General features: G+C 44.5%; 1 protein-coding gene across 3 annotated transcripts in view; it reads left to right on the plus strand.

Annotated features, from left to right (window-relative positions):
- Positions 1-17499, plus strand: part of LOC119174923 (solute carrier organic anion transporter family member 74D-like) — a 67234-nt gene that overhangs the window by 24025 nt on the left and 25710 nt on the right. For 2 of the 3 annotated variants that reach the window (XM_075894934.1, XM_075894935.1), the window contains exon 2: positions 8961-9318. In XM_075894934.1, coding sequence (XP_075751049.1) covers positions 9306-9318 — 13 coding nt within the window. In that variant the 5' untranslated portion in view covers positions 8961-9305. Of the gene's footprint in view, positions 1-8960; positions 9319-13226; positions 13377-17499 lie in introns of those variants that run through there. The other variant, XM_075894933.1, reaches the window with a different exon arrangement.

Here is a 17499-nt window from a genome sequence, read left to right on the forward strand (position 1 = left end):
ACATACATACATACATACATACATACATACATACATACATACATAGATACATACATACATACATACATACATACATACATACATACATACATACATACATACATACATACATACATACATGCATACATACATACATACATACATACATACATACATGCATGCATACATACATACATACATACATACATACATACATACATGCATACATGCATACATGCATACATACATACATACATACATACATACATACATACATACATACATACATACATACATTCATTCATTCATTCATCCATTCATTTTTATTTCCTTAAGGACCCCACTGGGCGGTATTACATAAGGGGTGGATACACAGGAAAAGAGAACATTTGAACACTTTAATTTTCGCAGCACAGGTGGTTTGTAACATTTGTCGCGAAGGATGATGGGCAGGTGGTTGAAGCAATGGAATACCCACCGTATTCGACCGCGTGCGACCTGATGCGCCCCACACGTCGCACTATATCTAGGCATGTGGACTATATCTAGGACGATATCTACAACAATCGCAAAACTATAAACACGTGATCACCGGCGCTTCCTTTCCGTCGCTCAAATGGCGGTGAATAAAAAAGAAGAAAAAATTATTTCGTGCATGTTCGTATTTCGGAGCATATTATCAAGTATCAAAAATTTACGAGGCTCGCGGTAATTCTGCCCTCCCTCCACCTTTTTTTTTTTGTTTTCGCGTGAACGTTCATACTTCAAACTATCTGCCACGTTTGTTAGTGCTGATCATCAGTTTAACGACGCGGACGTAAACTGCACATTATTTTGTCCCATCAAGGCCATCGTAAAGTCGGAAATCATTGCTACATTCACGACAATGATGTGCCTAAATTTAGGTCCACGTTGAATAGCCTCCACAGGTAGAAATCAATCCAGAGTCCCTCTTTACAGCGTGTCTCATGATTATAACGTGAAGTCCCAGCATGCAGTTAACTTGAATTCTATGCCCAGGCACTTCCTCAATGTTTTTTTTTTCTCACAGAAATATCCCTTGAGGGATCAAACGATGTCTGCTTCAGTAGCACCAAGCGCATGGTAACACAAACTCACAAGGTCCGTTGTGCGAATGGCTAAAGCGACTTAAAGGCTTTCACCTTTAAGTCACCTTAGTATATGTACTGATTCTTCTCAGCTTCCCTGCGAAAGCTTTCTGTGGTTTCGCACCGCCTCCAGGATAGGAGGCAGTGCAAGCTTTCTGTTCATTATTTTATTATTATTTTGATAATAACATTGTATCTACTATTGCTAGATTTGATGATATTTTTCTTCCTGTCCCTCCTGCTGTGGTGACCGGAGCCTATAGTCAAGCTGCGCAAGCGCAGCTTTTTTTCTCTGGTCTCCTATTTTTATATTTACAATGCACTGTGTTGGGCACTGCAAAAATAAAATTTGGACAGCATTGGATTGGATTCTGCACAACACATGGTTTTGAATTGCCTGCGGGATTAGACCATCTTTGACTAAGCGATGGTGTCGGGTGATGACGTCATCACGAGGCGCCACGTGCCACGTATTTCGATGACGTCACTATGACGTCACATCACATATGACGAAATTTGGCGAAAAGTGGCGTCAAGTGGATGGTCACGTCGTAACGCGCTGACGATTTTCTGCATCACTCGTGTTGTCACTGCCGGGAGATTAAGTTGCGGATTTGATAAGGCAGCTGAGGCCTTTGCCTTAATAAAAATAGCAACGCAAGCCGCCCAGGAAAAACTGAGAACTTTTAGCATACAGGGGAACGCGGAAGTCCTCTCGCTTATATTGCACAAAGTGAGACCGTAGTCGTCCCTGACCTGGTCAGAAAAATCCGCTACAAAAGTGCAGCAAGGCATGCACGTTATCTTCAACGTTTAAGATCGTTTAGTCTTATTAGCCTCGGCCGATCGACAAGATTTAAACAGCTCAGGAAGACACCTTACTGGTTCACGTCTAGGTGTGTCATGTGAGACGTCCGGGGCGCCCTCACGCGTCCGTATATGCTGCTACAAGGGTAAAGCTGGACCACGTCATCATGGCAAGCCTGCGATGTGGAAGAAGCAATCATCTGTTTTTGTGTACAATCGAGGAAACTAGACTCTCGAATTTCCAAGACGCTTATGATGCAAACTCCTAATAGTGACTTAAAGCAACAAGTAAGAACAGAGCAGCATGAAAAGTTAAACGCACGAATGTGCGGCAGAGCCGGCGGTCAAGCGGACGAAGCACCCCCTGCGATCGTCAGCACATTCGATGAAGAAACCAGAACTCCTAGGATCTAATTACGCCGATCCAGCCGGAGATGGTTACTTAAGACGGTATCGAATGAACTTTAATGAGGATGCCCAAAGCGAGCAGCAAAAGAAAGGAACGGGACGCACAATGACGCTTATACACACCGGGCGGCTCGGAGCTCCGATGATTATCAAAAAGAACGTGTGTGCTGTGGTACGTCCTCAACAAACTCGGTCATCAGTGTGGCGCCGCGACAAATATTGGACACACTGTAACAGCTTTGATTGATTGATATGTGGGGTTTAACGTCCCAAAACCACTATATGATTATGAGAGATGCCGTAGTGGAGGGCTCCGGAAATTTAGACCACCTGGGGTTCTTTAACGTGCACCTAAATCTGAGCACACGGGCCTACAACATTTCCGCCTCCATCGGAAATGCAGCCGCCGCAGCCGGGATACACTGTAACAGCTTATCACATCTCGCACAATCACCAGCGAGGCGGTGCACGTTAAAGAACCCCAGGTGGTCGAAAATTCCGGAGCCCTCCACTACGGCGTCTCTCATAATCATATGGTGGTTTTAGGACGTCAAACCCCACATATCAATCACCAGCGAGGCGGCAACAGCCATGCAAATAACGCACGTCATGGAGTCTCCTTGCTTGAGACGATGTCATTTTATGCGAATGCAGGTTGCACAAGCACAAGTGAATGCGCGGAAGTTAACATCATAACCATCGCGCTCATTATTCCGCATTAACCTTCCTACGTTTCTACGTCATTTCCTCACATCCCTATTACAGCATTTAGCAGTAAAATGAAGTGACAGCGCACCGCCACGGAGGTCTAGTGGCTAAGGTACTCGGCTGCTGATCCGCAGGTCGCGGAATCAAATCCCGGCTGTGGCAGCTGCATTATCGATAGAGACGAAAATGCTGTAGGCCCTTGCGCTCAAATTTGGGTGCACGTTACAGAACCCCGGGTGGTAAAAATTTCCGGCGTCCTCCACTACGGCGTCTCTCATAATCATATAGTGGTTTTGGGACGTTAAACCCCACATATCAATCAATATAATAATGATGATGATGATGATGATTATGATGACAACTGAACCAGGAGAGTTCAAAAGATACGCGAAACATCATGCGTTTGTAGGCTGCGGGGACCGATACTCTATATAGATACGTGGCCAGTTTAGATGTTCAATCCCTATATACTTCGTAGGTCGAGGGTCCAACACGCCTCATGTATTGATGTTTTCAATTTCGCGTCCTCACATATTTGGCGGTCGAATATTTGGTATCTTACAATAAAATTGGTAATGAATGGTTGAGTGTCTTTTTTAGAGTTCTTGTATATAATCCATGAATAGGCGTTGCGTTATGTTACAGAAAGACAAATGAGCGGGCGGATTTGCTGAGGAAGTAGCGTCAGAATGCTTCGCATTCAAATATATACGTATTCAAGACACTACTGGTCACCTGCAGGCGTACAGCCCCCATGAAACAGATTTTCCGTTAATTATTTTACCACATAAACAACTCTCCACCCCCACCCCCCGCGCCAGTACACATTTCCTTGCGGCAGGACACACGCCCTCTTATCCCCCTTCGTATATAATTGCTCGCAATCATATCACATTTTACTATAGAGCCGGGGAAGCGTCATTCATGAGATATTGGGCCGAGACGGACATTATATCTCCAGTCAACCATATACACGAAACAGGCCACCCTTACTATCGGTGCAGCTCGTTCATTTTGTCCCCTTCCAGCGACGGAAGCTGTATGTACGAGTCCATGGAGGCTTGCAAATGGACTGATTTCGTCTTCTATACAAAAAGCTGAACTACGTTACACCATGACAACCAGTAATGACTGTTTTGCACACGACAGTAGATATGACAAATCACTGCATGAATTAGCGTCCAACAAGTGCCTTACAGTGTGCGAATTGGTTGCAGCGCCATGCAGCGTGCAAGTGAACCACTATCTTTAAAAAGAAAGGAAAGCATTCACGTCAGCAGTCTCATTTGGAGCACGGACGTGCGAAACCGTCCACGTGCCATGCTACGATTCACGCACGATTTTGAAGAAGTGATTCTCCGGAATTCCGGCGCCATTTAAGGTGAAACATTTATAACACACTTCAGCGGTGGCGTCGTAAGCTAAAAGCGGGTATGTACGGAGACGCGCGCACATGAAGGCTCCCTAAAAACGCGGCGAAGGTGACCGTGCAGAAATGCGGCCTTCAAAAGTGCGGCGCCCACGTGCTTATTTGTATGCGCCGTCTCCCAATAATTAATGCTTCCTCGGTCGTGCGCTTGTCGGCGATCAGGTTTTCCGATGTAGAAGTGTGGTAATTAAATGAGGTGACTGATCATTTTACGTTGTCATATCTCATTGTCGCCTGGTTATGAGAATCTAAACGTCGTTGCTGCCTATAGCAACAGAAGTGTAGAAAGAAAGAAAGAAAGAAAGAAAAAAAAGAAAAAAAGAAAAAAGAAAGGAAGAACGAAAGAAAGAAAAAAAGAAAGAAAGAAAGGAAAAAGAAAGAAAGAAAGAAAGAAAGAAAGGAAAAAAGAAAGAAAGAAAGAAAGGAAAAAGAAAGAAAGAAAGATAGAAAGAAGGAAAGAAAGAAAGAAAGAAAGAAAGAAAGAAAGAAAGAAAGAAAGAAAGAAAGAAAGAAAGAAAGAAAGAAAGAAAGAAAGAAAGAACCCGACGCACAGCATCGCTTGCATGCGTTTTTCTGACAGGTTAAAGGTTTCAGTTTTTTTTTTTTTTTGCTTTTTGACAGAAGCCTTCATTTAGGGAACACCAAGCATTAAAAGATGTGTATTCTTTTGCTTCTCATTCAAGCAGTCAAGGTCATGACCTTTAAGCAACCATTTAAAGAGGCAGCACACATTAATGGTGTCCGGTGTTTGCAAACACGGACGTTTGGCGCCCCTTGAACTCCACGCCTGCGTTGATAATTAGCGGATACATGGGGCCATCTGGGGTTTTACCACTTCGAAATAAGCACGTACCGACGCAATATTTCTCGGCGAGGCTTCAATCGCGTTTATCTCAGGTGATCAAGGTAGTAGGAACGATGATTTGACCAGAGGTGTTGATGTTTGCACCTCTTCGCATGTCACCCAAGAGCCTTTTGAGAAAGTAAATCAATACGCACCTAACCTCGGACATGCGGTAAGCTCTTAATCTCACGTTTTTATAGTTGTGCACCCTTTTATATTGTTCTATATGTACTGTGAGCGTACAGTCGTCAGCAAGCTGAAAACGAACGCTCCAACACGTGACCGGTGCTGTTGCCGAGGTATAATACCGTGGTATGGTTGTACGGGATGTGGGCATGCATGGGTAAAATCTCGGCAACAAAACCTAATGTCACGCGGTGCTAGTTTCAATCAAACTGTTTCAGGACACGCTGCAGGACTGCGCGTTGGGATCTACGTTTCATCTGCGTTTACAAGAAAACTTTTTCCTGGAACTTGCAGTCCGTCCCGATTCTAAATGAAAACACGACCTCTCTGCAATGTGACTGGCATGTCGAACATGTTTCGTCACTTCGTTTGTCTCTTTCTTAGTTCGCGACAAGAAACTCGTGTGTCATTGTGATTTTCTATACGTAAGATTTTTAGCTCTTCAAGTATGCGCGTTTTATATCAACAGCTGTTTTTTTGCGGTCTACCAAGTTAGCACGGCAGCCGTGGCGAAGCCGGGGGATGCCACACAGGGCAACTCCCCCCCCCCCTTCAGTCCTCGTCCTTCACGTTTATTTCCGCTATGGGACGCAAAGCCCGAAATGACACTTGCCCACCCTTGCATGTGCCAACCCAACTGCGGTTTCAGGAGATGGCCCCAACGAAATAAATTCATGCCCACGCCACTGCACGGGAGGCATGCGATCTAATTCCCTATTTTGCATTCTCTCGTGTTTTCAACTCAAGATGTTTTTTATTGTTGTCTTGTTTCGCAGACAAGAAAAACACCTGAGTGGTGTTCGATAAATAGTGAAAGTTGTTCGAGATAATTTGGTCGAGAGGGCTACTACATCGATTTTGTTTGCCCAGTGCCGTTAACCGTTCCCCAATTCATACCGTAACCGTCAAAGCTTCCCTCTCTCGAGTATCTAAACAGACGTCGCTGTCATCGTAATTTATTTGCCTGTTTTCTCCTTCACAATGCCGATGGACTGGAATCATTTGATGTAATCTTTAATAAAGACGCTTAGTCCAGCTACATCAATCGCTGAAATATTTTCCCCATACAAAACAGCTCATTGATATCGATATCAGAGGTTTGAATAAGAAGAAGATGTGAAATCGGAATGCCAGTGATACATTCACGTTGTTCAATTGAGCCCCAGACACCGTGCAATACTATTTGTTGTCAGCGGGGGGAAAAAGCGTTGGCCTTCCAGCAAACCCTATGTAGACGCCAAGTAAAGCGGAAATAAAAATGTTAAAGGGGTCCTGCAGCACTTTTTGAGCATGGTCAGGAAACGTTCCCAATCAGTAGTAGAGGCTCGAGAGAACACGCGAGCCAAATATTATAGCGCAGCACGCCAGGTTGTAACTTACAATGAATTCTCAAAGTCAGCTAAAAATTATTTTTTTTCTCTCCACAAATGACGGAAGTACCTCAAAAATGACTTGTAACAGCTGTTCTACCAGCCATTAGCTGATTCGAACAAGGCGAGCTCGTTCGTTACAGCAATCACCGCAGCAGGCCACGACTTGTCCACGCGTGTGCGCGCGATCGCACCGAAAACGCCACGTATTCGAAGAAAAAAAGATAAATAAGTACCCAAGGTCATGAAGCGCGCGTGACGTATTTTATTTACCCGTGCCAACTCTCCCTGCTCAGCTTCCAGCACTTTAGTCGGGGCGACAGAAGAGAGAATGAGATTGCAGTGTGCGACAAATATTTGTAACTCTGTTCGTAGTGTACGGATTCTAAAATTCTTTTTACAGCGGTGAATTCGTGAGGCAATAAGCTCTTTTAGTGAATCCATTTCATGGCTGCATGAAAAAGTGTATAGCAGGGCCCCTTAAAGACAAAGCAAGAAATAGGGACTCTTTGAACCATTAACTGACGTAGTGAGGAAACGTGAATAAAAAAAAATGTTGATGTGCAAAAAAAAAAAGGAGTAACGACGCTTCGATGAACAGGTGGTGTTTACTCTTCATGATTATAGTATTTAGCTGTCATGATAATTGTATATGATTTCTATTTACCAATCAAGATAGCTTAATGTAGACCTTTATGCTAATTCTTTTTTGTTCGTACTGTACAAGAGTGGAATCAATTGTCTTGTGACCAAGTGTGCTGTCATAACGAGACTTGTTTTTTTTTTCAAAGCGGTACCCCCCCCCCCCCCCCGCTTACAAGCCTTTGGGCAAAGCAGGGTATTTCTGAATAAAGAATAAAGAATGTTAAAAAAGACGGCCGCACAAGCGATACTGCCCTTTCTGCATTCAATTAGTGTATCAGAACAGCTCTGATTGGAATGTCCTGCGTGTGTGTGCACGTGTGCCCTTTTTAGGTGCGAAGCAACTTACAGTAGAGTTCAATCCGGTGTGCGGCGTCACCAGTCTCACCACACATACCGCGCATGCGCGTCCCCATCTTCTCTCTCTCTCCTCTCCTACGCTCCCCGTGGCAACGCGCCCCCCGTTTCCACGAGAAAGAGCGCGTCTGAACTGAATGCCATTCGATGCCTCTGGCGTGTGCGTTGAGGGACCGGCTGTTTACCAGTGCTATAGTCATTGGCAGCGTTACGGCAGCGGTCACCGGCATCAAGCGACGGCCATCGGCAACGTTAGTCAGGTAGAAGTTCTGAATGGCAGTGCACCTGCTTAAGGTGATGTAGACGAGCTTCTGTAGATGCCGTTCACCATCCTCCCGCTGCTTCACATCCACACATGGTTCCCTTTAGCGAGAGATGGTGTAATTTTTTTTCATTGTTGTTTTATCTCTCTGTCCTCTATCGGAGCCCTGTTTCTTCCCCACTATACAAGGAAGCGAATTGGCAACTAGTACCACCCGAACCTCCCTTCCTGTCCTTTTCATCGACTGTGGAATCTCGTTCATACGTTTTTCACGAGACTAACAAAAGTAAACATATAATCCAGAAAATGCATTAAACAGAGAAGATTTTTTTTAAAAGAAAAACGGCAAATATACATACTCCGTCAGCAACTTACTTTTATTGAGCTACATTGAAGTACATGGTCAATTAGCGCTGCACTTTCTTTCCAACATCCTTAAGACACTTCTTTTCAACAGTATTCAGAGTTACTCCGAATTTCTTCGCCTTACAAATCATCATCATTATTGCCCGTGCATAGCCGATATCTTTTTGTCACAAAACAGACGCCGTTGTGGCCTGGGCGGCTCGGCAACGTGCACATCGCTGCTTGTTAGAATGCGGTTCGAGCTAGAATAAACGCAGGATTTGTAGTTGTGTCGGCCAAGCTCCACTTTCGCTCATCATTTCCTATTATTTCCAAGTGACGTTGGCCGGGAACTAGACGGAAAACGTATTAGACCGAAAAAAGATGTGCAGAATCGTATCAAAAAGGTTCCACTGAATGTATCTCTCTTTATGATGATGGTACTTACTTTTCCCTAAAGCATGTCGCTTTACACAGTTTAACCTTGCTTTGTTTGCCTATCTTGTTGGCGCAGGGACCACGTGGCGACAACTTACATAAGCTGCAGCCAAGCCGACACCCCCCCCCCCCCCCCATACGTCGTGATGCGCTCGCAGTCCGGCGGTGCCAGCACAATGGCCCTAAGCCAGAGAAGCAGCTGTGTGTGCCCAGCGTGCAAGCGAAGTGACGGACCGAGCGCTACCACGCACGCATAGTGCGCCTCGCTTCCGCCTCCCTTGGCTCTAATCGCCAGTGGCCAACTCTGTGCTGTGTTTGCCCGCACCGTGCACGGTTTACCGGCTCTTCCCGACGGCTCGGAGATTCGCTGCTACATCGCAGGCAGCTAGAAACCAGCGGGAAGGACCTCTCAAGCGACAAGATGAACCATAATGGTAGGTGCTCCAATCACACGAATGCCAACACTGATAGGTGATTCGTGTAAGAGATATTACGGTACAAGAGAAGTACGGTATAAAGGCACGGTACAAAAACAGTGCTTTGGACAATGTCGCCAGGTTCTGGATAGAGATATTCCTTTTTTTTTTAGCAAGCAGTATACCTTGTTAAAGTACTCTGAAATTTCTCCTTTTATAGCTTTCCAGACGTATCCCCCATTATGTTCTATTGACAATCTTCAGTTACTTCCAGCGGTATCGAACACATCAACGGAATGTCAAAATGAAAATCAGCTGCGGTATATTGTAAAACTTATTGCAACCCAGGATCTAGATTTCTCAGAAGAAAAAAAAACTCATCTTTCACACATGTAAATCATTGGTGCGTCCTTAGAGGTATAAATAACTGATGTGAATGTATTTAACATACAATAACTTGGATGATGTCTCTATTCAGAATTCTCATCAGACCTGTTTTCTTTTTGTTGGTAAATACATTAAAAGTAACCGAAAGGAAAGTCCTAAGACCAAATAAATAGGCAATCATATCGTTGAGTTGACCAAAACCTTCCTGAGTTTATCAACATTCTTAAAAATAGTGAGACAGTCCTGTCACAATTGTCGCCGGACGAACGAGGGCTGGGGGGTGCGCTAGGACCACGAGGAGGGCGGTTCATTCGTCAAGAGAGATAATAAGAATAGAAGAAAGGCTGGGATGTTGAACAGGGATCAGGTCGGTGCCCTTGAGAAAACGCAACAGCGCTTTCCTATAGCCTTTTGGAACTGGTATGGGCGGCCCCATGGCCCGAACACCTTCTTGAAAGTGAAAGCGCTTTCGTACAGCTGATGTAGAACTCAACGGAGGTGGAGTCTCTAGTTTGCATATGTGGGGAAGTTACACAAAATATCTTCAATAGTTGAACCAACGGCACAGCCATTGCACACGCGACCATCTCAATACTGTCGTCCATCTCAATCTTAAACGAGTAGGCTTAGGTGAATATACACGAAATACGAGGGTTGATTTGTTAAAGAAGGAAGAAAGTTAACGAGTGTTGTGAGGATAGCAATCGAGTGAAGGAGCGAGAAAATGGGGAATGAAGCAGTTCGTTCAGTGAACCGGTAAATGAATCGGCGAAAGAGGCAACCAGATTAACGATAAACGTGCATGATGAGCGAATAAATAATGAACACGACGCCGTCAATCTTGCATTGTACTGCACAATATAACTGATTCATTCATTCATTTGTTAAGATATTCATTTGTTGAAATATGAAATAAAAAAATTCATTCATCAATGAACACGACGGCTACCGCTGTTCACGTCATGGCAATAAAATTAAGAAAATATGATATAAACTAACTGTAGCGTAACGGGTTCGGCAAAACTAAAGACCGAACTTATACAATACGATAACTGAGGTCCATTAAGTGTCCTAGCTTAATTTGAACATAGGTACACAATAGCTGACAACAGATCGCGCCACATTATGTACTATAAAGACGTTTTCATTGTCGCAACCACAGCACGGATTGAGACTACGCCCTGCCATGAACGGCGTAAGAAACATTCCATGTACTGTTTTCGAAGGCGCAACCAATAAATTAGTACATGTGCTTCCATACCTCTTTGAATGGCTTCCACAAGCAGGTCTGGGGCTGCGTACGACTGGTGTTTGAGACTACGATCCCTTCCTAAGGTACCTTTTTTTATAGTACTTACAGTAAATCAGATGGGATATACAAGATGACTGCTTTTTAGTAATTTCATAGGTAGAGCTGCGCCCAGTATAAATTGCAACACGCTTCCTGTAGTGTAAGTGGCGCCGGCACTAGCACTGGCGCCCACAGACAAAAAATTAGTGACGCAAACAGAGTTTCGACTATATACTGTCATTTGCAACAAACAAATAAATAAAATACAGCAATAAATAGTCACTTTAACGAGCGTAGTTCTAGTTTACAATATTGGCTTGGAGCCCCGCTGAATATCAACATCATGTTGCAACTAATATTAAGCGCCATGTATATACATCGTATATGTATATGGGAAATATAAGCACATAATAGTGTTTCCCATATTTACGGGCTACTTTTCCACAAATAACTCTATCCCTCTGTCTACTGCCCGACCATGCTTCGAACCACAGTGCAATATTCCATTGTTTGGCAGACTAAGATATGCCCCTTATAGTATCGCACACGTCATTTCTGCGTGTGATCTGCTTGCAAAATGCACGCACGATATGATAACGTAGGTAAGTGGTCCGTTCACAATACCCACTCTCCTTCGTGCGCTTGGTAGACGCGAATGATAAATTTGTAGGTCGGATAATTCCCGCTTATTCCGGTGTTGCTGACAACATGCCTCCTAGCCGACAAGCAAGCGCCACTTATACACAGATGGCATATCACATAAGCTGTTGTCGCACCTTCTTCGTCGGCGGAACTGTCCATGCAAACATAAATATTTTTCGATGCAAAGCAGCTCTTTGACTAGCCTGTGTAACGCTGTCCCTCCGTCCGCACCGCACTCCCCAAACCGCAGGTGTTGGGGCGGTGCTAAGTAAGTCACGCCTTCCCTCGCAGTGCGCACGCGTTGACGTCACTCTCTCCCTAGCCTGTCTCCGCTCGCCGCGTGTCATCTCTCTCGCTTCACCCTCTCCACCGTTCGCAACGTTCGAGCGCACATCGAGCGAACAGTCTTTATCTGCTATGAAACGTACTCGAAACCCAAAATCACGTCGCGTGTCTTTGCTTTTCGAACAAATATTTACTCTAGTAAACACTACACAGAATTTCGCTTCAGACCGTTCTTCCAGCACTTGCGTCAACGCCCGTTTCAACCAGGTCAACGCCGTGTGCACCGCTGCTGCTTCACATTCCATCAGGATTCCCTTCGGGGAGACGGTGCATAATTTCTTGTTTATGTGTAGAAACATAGGAAGTTCGGCTTCATTAATACCAGTTATTTAAAAGGCGTGAAGTAATACACTGATAAATTCTTAAGGAAATGAAAAAAAAGATAATGAAAAAGGTTATGCATGCATGATACCGAAAGTGTTCAAAGCATGTCTCAGTGGGCATAGCCCGAAACACATGCACCTGAAGAGAAGATGGCAAGCTAGTTGAAAAAAAAATGAATAATTGACTTAGCGCCGTTTGTTTGTCTGATAATGTCGCACTACGCCTTCGCTTTTCTTTTTCTCGAAAACATTCACTTCATCTTTCTGTGTCTTATAAACGTCTAGGCTACGAAGGATAGCAAATCACCTCTATCGCTAGAAATGTCACTCCTGAAAATTATTACTCATACGCTCTTGAAACATGCCTTGACAGAGCAAATCACCGAGTCTTTCGTTCGTTTGTCCGTCCGTCCATTCTTGTGCACAGCGGGGTTCACTTTTATAGGATTACTTGCGATAGAAAAGGTTTCCGTAATCGCTCTCTGCCGCGTGCTCCAGTCACGGTCCCCCACTGTACCGATGTATATAGATGGACATAAACGACGCTCCGAATGCGCACTCAACGTCAGGCAGGGGTGTGGGAACGGCAGCTGGGGCGCAGGTAGCCATAAAACGATGATGCGCAAGTCGTATAACAAGGCAGGCTAAAGGGGCTACCGATTGGGTTTTCCTGTACGACGCAAGCGCTGTCGCTGTCTGAGAACTCGCCCCCGTTTATTCTGGCGAAGTAATTCGCGCAAAATTGCGCAAAAGCAGTCGTACGTATACACATGAGGCAGCTGCAGGAAGTGTCCGAAGACTTAATTCAGAACCTCTAGGGGGATACACATCGACACAGCTGCTTGGCCGGCGACTCGAAAGTTGCAGCCTTTCCAGTTTCCGCAGCTGCCGGCAGGGATCGCTCCCTTGTCGCCGTCGCGAGCGAAGAACAATGCCGGCGAACGCAAGTGCAAAGTCGCGGTGATGCGCGAAGCGAGGATATTGTTGAGCGCTGCCGGAATTGCTGGACACCGAGGAGAAGGAGTCGCTTATGGCTCGAGAGAAGTCCTACTTGCTCGAAGCCGCACCGAACGCCGACCGCGTGTACGGTGAGTGTATAGCGCCTTGCTAGGTGCCCTCTACTCTTGTAATGGTCAACACCGCAGCGTCTTGCATGTCCTTATTAACCACTTCTTTAACCACTTAGACATCTGGTGCCGGAAAGTGTAGCTATTGTATAGTATGTTTTTTCTTGTGCGTTATTAGGTCGTTACTAATGATCCAACAATTGGACCGAAGTCCGCGACGAAGTTATCCCATCAAGTCGCGTTATCATTAAAGATTTCACAGCCAATACCATCTGAATTGAAGGCCTCTTGAATGAAAACCAGCAGATAATTAGGCCAAAATATGTATTAGGAAAGATAATTGTACTGTTTTAAGTGTATTGTAGTAATTCTGACTCAGATCTGAAGAAAATAAAGTGAACGAGGAAACAACCTGCTGCTGGTACGGACCGAGTCTGGGACCTGCGGAACATCGCAGCTGCGGTTGACGCCAGCGACAAGTTGACTTTTCATCTGCTTTACTGTCTCCACATATCTATATCACAATTATTACAATGCATACAGTTAAAACATCACAGTTACCTTTCCCTACACCTTCCTTGGTTTCATCGTCTGCTGGTTTTCATTACCGTCGTGTTAAACAACATTCTCTTTCTTCGAAGCTTCTTTCAAGACATTTAAGGCACACTGCACGGCATTTTCAAAGACTAAAGGCCTTTACCTTGACAGTTCAGAAACAGCGAGCTCTTGTCAACAACGCAAATCATTTTGTTTAGGTTAGCTGCAATATAACGATAACAAAAAAAAAAGACTAGCAGCAAGACAGGTAAAGCGTCCACTATATAGAGCCAGCTACGTGGCCAGAGTTCTGACTGTGGACGAGACTTGTGTTCAGGCGTGCGCATAAAAGTTCAGTGGTGTCAGTCAAAGGTTAAGTTTAAGGGCTCTTGAGGATACGTCATGAGGTATACAGGTTGCTCAGACATTAGATAAGGTTTTGTTCAGCCGACTGCAAAAGGTTTCTATAGTACAGCCATGAATACAGAAAGGGACGCTATCGTCTTTATTGTGCTGCTACGCAACTGCCGCTCTGGGTGGAGCAAAAGGTTTTCGTTCCAAGAGTGATGTCGTAATTTCTCAAAACTTCATTTATATCAGCGGTGACGAAATTTCACTCATCCTGTTTACTCCTCCATAACTGCATCCTAACGGGTATAACAAGTTTGTGGACGCGTCTTGCCATTATGGTTTGTGTACTTTTACCAAGATGTCACTATAAAGAGCCATAGACGTTGCGCCCATGAAGAGCGGATGCGTACAAAATCAATGTAAAAAAATTACAGCAGCTTTGCTCTAGCAGTGCCAATTCTGAAAGCCCTGCGCAGCTGGACAGCCCCCCCCCCCCCCTTTCTTTTTCGTTTTTCTTCGATTTTCTTTTTCTTTGCCCCTCTCTTTCCTTGTTTGCTTTTCCAGTTTTTTTTTTTTTCGGTGTCCTTTTCTTCTTTTTTTTCCATGTTGCTCTATATTTTTTGTCTCATCGTTTTTTTCTCTCTCCGTTTCTATGTTGTTTTCTTTTTGCATTTTCACACGAAGTTGTCTTTCTCTAGCCATAGCAGTAATGTCCGCACTGCACTTAGTATCACTATCAAGCCGCTCGAAGTACGAGAGGGAGAATACTTCTGTTTGGCAAGAGCGCGCGCCCAATATACTATTGCTACACATGTGCTTTTGTCTGCCTTGCATCAGGCGACTACGACAGCATGCGATCACACCATACCGACACCCGGCCCCCTATAAAGTGCCCCACGCTAAAAAACCGACACGGAAACAAGGACGCACAGCATTGTTAAGAACCACAGTACAGGTGCATGCAAGTCAAGCATGAAAATTTATAAGCGTCCTTATTTTCACAACGTAAAACTTTCATATATATGTATACAGATGAAAGAGCCGTTGGAATTGTGTATTAAGCGACGACCGATAACATTATGCGATTGAAAATTAGGAAGAAGACGGATGTACAGGCGTGTAAATATTAACGTAACATATCCTGTCATCTGCACAAGTTACAAACATAAATGCTTAGGAAAGGAACGGTGAGAATTATGCGCCGAGACGAAATCACGAAATGTATACGGGCGTAAGTCTCAGGATGTAAGACTTCTTGACGGAGTTGTGCGTAAAATTGAAGTACAAAAGGAAGACACCTGCACACAGCGCACACTAATATTGTACTTTTGTTCTTCAATTTTTCGCGCAACTCAGTTAAGATGAATTACCAACTCGCCAAGCAGTCCATGCTTCTGATGTAAGACTGTGGTGACTGAAGGCCCGTGGATAGGCCTTTGTACTGCAGTGTACAGTGCTTAGCTCGGCAGTCATACCGCATGTATACCTGCCGGGACTTCAATGCTTCACCGGCCAACACCGCGCGATCTCGTACTTGCAAAATACTGCAACAATGCAAAGGCCGATTCATTGACTTTGATTGCACATGAAAACGACTCGATGCTCCCAGCGCTCACCAATATAGCACAAAACAAAATCATATATGCTGCCATGGCGGCCGATTATCGCGTTTCGCGTTACATGAAGGCGTTTACGACTCTGAGATAACTCCACCCGGGTACGCCCTAGTTCATTGTGATCGACGGAGCGGCAAAGGCGGGGGAGTTGCTTTACTCTTTCGGTCGGACTTGACGTTCTCTGTTTTGCCTGTGCCTCTAGATGTTGAATCGGTATGGTGCAAGCTTTACTTAAACAAGCATCGTCTCATGGTTGGTGTCTGCTACCGCCCACCTGGCACCTCCGTCGATCATAAACGCAATCTCAATAGTTATATTTATAACCGCAATATTGGTTCATCTAATATTATCTGTATGGGTGATTTCAATGCACCCGGAATTCATTGGCCTTCTCTGAGACCTTTCGGTCGAGAACCTGGCCTCGGCCGAGAGCTAATCAATTTTTCGTTGTCGCATGACTTGGTGCAGTTGGTTAGTGATGCAACTCGACTGGACGCACTTCTCGACCTAGTGTTTGTAAGCTCTAACATTGCGGAAGCTGGATTTATATGTGAAACTACCGAAGGTTTATCGGATCATAAGGCGGTCATCGTGACCCTGTCTTATCCTGTGTTTAAAACCTTGTATTCGTTCACAACATTCCCGGATTTTAATCGTGCTAACGATACTTCGATCTTGGATGGCCTTGCTGATGCTTTTTCTCTGTTCGAATTCATGAGCAGCAACTGTGACGTAGATACTCTTGTGTCATACTTTGAAAACATTGTAAAATCGTGCATTCATCGCTTTGTTCCAATAAAAACTAAAAAAACGAATAAGAAACTTCCTTGGATGAATAGAGATATTCTTCACCTATCTCGTCGTGTACGCAGGCTGAGGCGTAGAATGAACCTTGATATACCTAATAGCACGAATGAGTTCCTGAATGCTAAAAAACAGCTTGCCGAAATGATGGCTTCTGCTAAGGATTTTTTCTTCGGCACACAATTACACTCTTTACTCAAAAATAATCCTCGCAAATTCTGGACATCAGTTCTGCCTAGTAGCTGCTCTTCCTCCTCATTCTTGATTAACGGTGAAACTATTACTGATGACCAGAAAATCTCCCATGCGTTTAATACTTACTTCCACTCTGTATTTTCCGTCGATAATCATGTTGCCCCTGCCTTTAACTCCCCTTCCGATATAGGCTCAATTACAGATGTAACTATCAGTCATGCTGGTGTGTTGAATCTTATTCTGAATCTAGATGCAAAAAAGGGAGACGGTCCCGATGGTATTCCAAACTCTTTTTTAATTCGGTATGCGTTATGGACATCTCGTTACCTTACCATCATATTTCAGAAATGTTTATCCTCGGGTGTTTTTCCTAGTGCCTGGAAACTGGCCAAGGTTCGGCCGATTTATAAGTCTGGCGATAAGCAGCTTTTTCCAAACTATCGTCCCATCTCGCTGACACCACATTCCGGCAAGCTGTATGAGCACATCATTTATAAACATATAATCGACTTTCTTGAGACTAACAACGTCTTATCTAATCTGCAGCATGGCTTTCATAGGGGATTCAGCACTTTAACCCAATTGACAGAATTTACCCATGACATTTCTGCAAGTCTTGACTGCGGCCACCAGGTCGACGT

This window comes from Rhipicephalus microplus, chromosome 5, assembly GCF_043290135.1.
Source record: "Rhipicephalus microplus isolate Deutch F79 chromosome 5, USDA_Rmic, whole genome shotgun sequence".
Classification (NCBI taxonomy): Eukaryota; Metazoa; Arthropoda; class Arachnida; order Ixodida; family Ixodidae; genus Rhipicephalus; species Rhipicephalus microplus.